At 51.8% G+C, this 1,564-nt stretch overlaps 1 protein-coding gene across 1 annotated transcript in view; it reads left to right on the forward strand.

Annotated features, from left to right (window-relative positions):
• Positions 1–1,044: 1,044 nt before the first annotated feature.
• Positions 1,045–1,564, forward strand: part of MED28 (mediator complex subunit 28) — a 6,098-nt gene continuing 5,578 nt past the window's right edge. The window contains exon 1 of the mRNA XM_005878117.2: positions 1,045–1,241. Within this exon, the coding sequence (XP_005878179.1) occupies positions 1,083–1,241 (159 nt within the window). The 5' untranslated portion in view covers positions 1,045–1,082. The remainder of the gene's footprint in view (positions 1,242–1,564) is intronic.

Raw genomic sequence — 1,564 nt, forward strand, 5'->3', positions numbered from 1 at the left:
AGTAAACTCCACAAAGGCAGAGGCTTGGAGTGATCGCTATAACACGCAGATCATCAAATGGTACCTAGGACATGGAGGGCTCGATAAATGTGTTGTATGATCACATATATAACTAAAATTAAACAATAAAAATATACCTTCTGAAAAAATGAATAAACAGCTGTTGAAAGCAAGTTATTAAAATAGTAGCACAGTGACTTTCTCTCTGGTGTCGCAATAATGATCTAACAAAACAGTGCCAGGCACATAGATAGGGAACCTCAACAATGTTAGTCATTTTTGTTACCTGTCTCTCTCCCCAGAAGGAACTGTCCTCGTTATATCCACGGTGGCTGGATTAGTAGCTGGTGCACAGCAAGCTCTCCGTAAATATTTGTGGAAGGAATGGGTACCTCCAGCTGTTTGCAGCGGGTAAACAGAGCCCATAGACCAGCAGTTCTCAACCTGTGGGTCACGACACCTTTGAGGGTCGAACGACCCTTTCACAGGGGTCGCCTAAGACCATCAGAAAACACATATATAATTACATAGTTTTTGTGATTAATCACTATGCTTTAATTATGTTCAGTTTGTAACAATGAAAATACATCCTGCATATCAGATATTTACATTACGATTCATAACAGTAGCAAAATTACAGTGATGAAGTAGCAACGAAAATAAATTTATGGTTGGGGGTCACCACAACATGAGGAACTGTATTAAAGGGAACTGCATTAGGGAGGTTGAGAACCACTGCCCTAGACTCTAGGCCAAAGTTATTCCAAGCTTAAGGACAAAGTCCGGCCCCGCCCCGCAGCATCGTGCCTCCCGCGGGAGAGCTCAGTCCAACGAAAGTATTCTCTTCTCCACAAGCTATGTCAAATGCGGTCAAAGCCCTAGATTCTCAAGAGGAAAAAAAAAAAAAAAAGCCAGACATCCGGCGCGCGGGGAAGGAAGGAGACCAACCCGCAACAGCCGGTTTCCCTGACGCCCAACCAACAACTGCCGGCGCCAGGAACTGCCACGTGATCGGAGCCATCACGTGATTCGCGGACCACCTGCTGCGCAGGCGCAATAGGCCTCTTCCGGCCATTTCAGAAATGGCGGCTCCGCTGGGAGGTATGTTCTCCGGTCAGCCACCCGGTGCCCCGCCCCCGCCGCCGGGCCTCCCGGGCCAGGCCTCGCTTCTTCAGGTTGCACCAGGCGCTCCCAGATCTTCTCCGAGTACCTTGGTGGACGAGTTGGAGTCATCTTTCGAGGTAAAAGGAGCCGTGGGGGCGGGGGGCGTCTATGCCCCATCCTCCCTCCGTGCCTGAAATGTAAGCTGCGCATGCGCAGGTCATCTCCATCCGCGATCCCCGCACCCCGCTCACAAACGGGGAGACTGGCTCCGAGGCTGTAAGTCACTTGCCTTCGCCTCCACAGTGAGTGGGGGCCCGTGTTCCACTCGGGGCAGCTGGCGGAGACGCGCGAACGAGACGTTTCTGGGGGCACGTGGGCTTGAAGCCTGCTCATCCCAACGTCAGGGCCCTTCCAGGTTCCCACCGGCTGGTCCGCCCCACCCGGTTCCCTCTCCCCTGAG

Source organism: Myotis brandtii, unplaced genomic scaffold (genome assembly GCF_000412655.1).
Source record: "Myotis brandtii unplaced genomic scaffold, ASM41265v1 scaffold547, whole genome shotgun sequence".
NCBI classification, from domain to species: domain Eukaryota; kingdom Metazoa; phylum Chordata; class Mammalia; order Chiroptera; family Vespertilionidae; genus Myotis; species Myotis brandtii.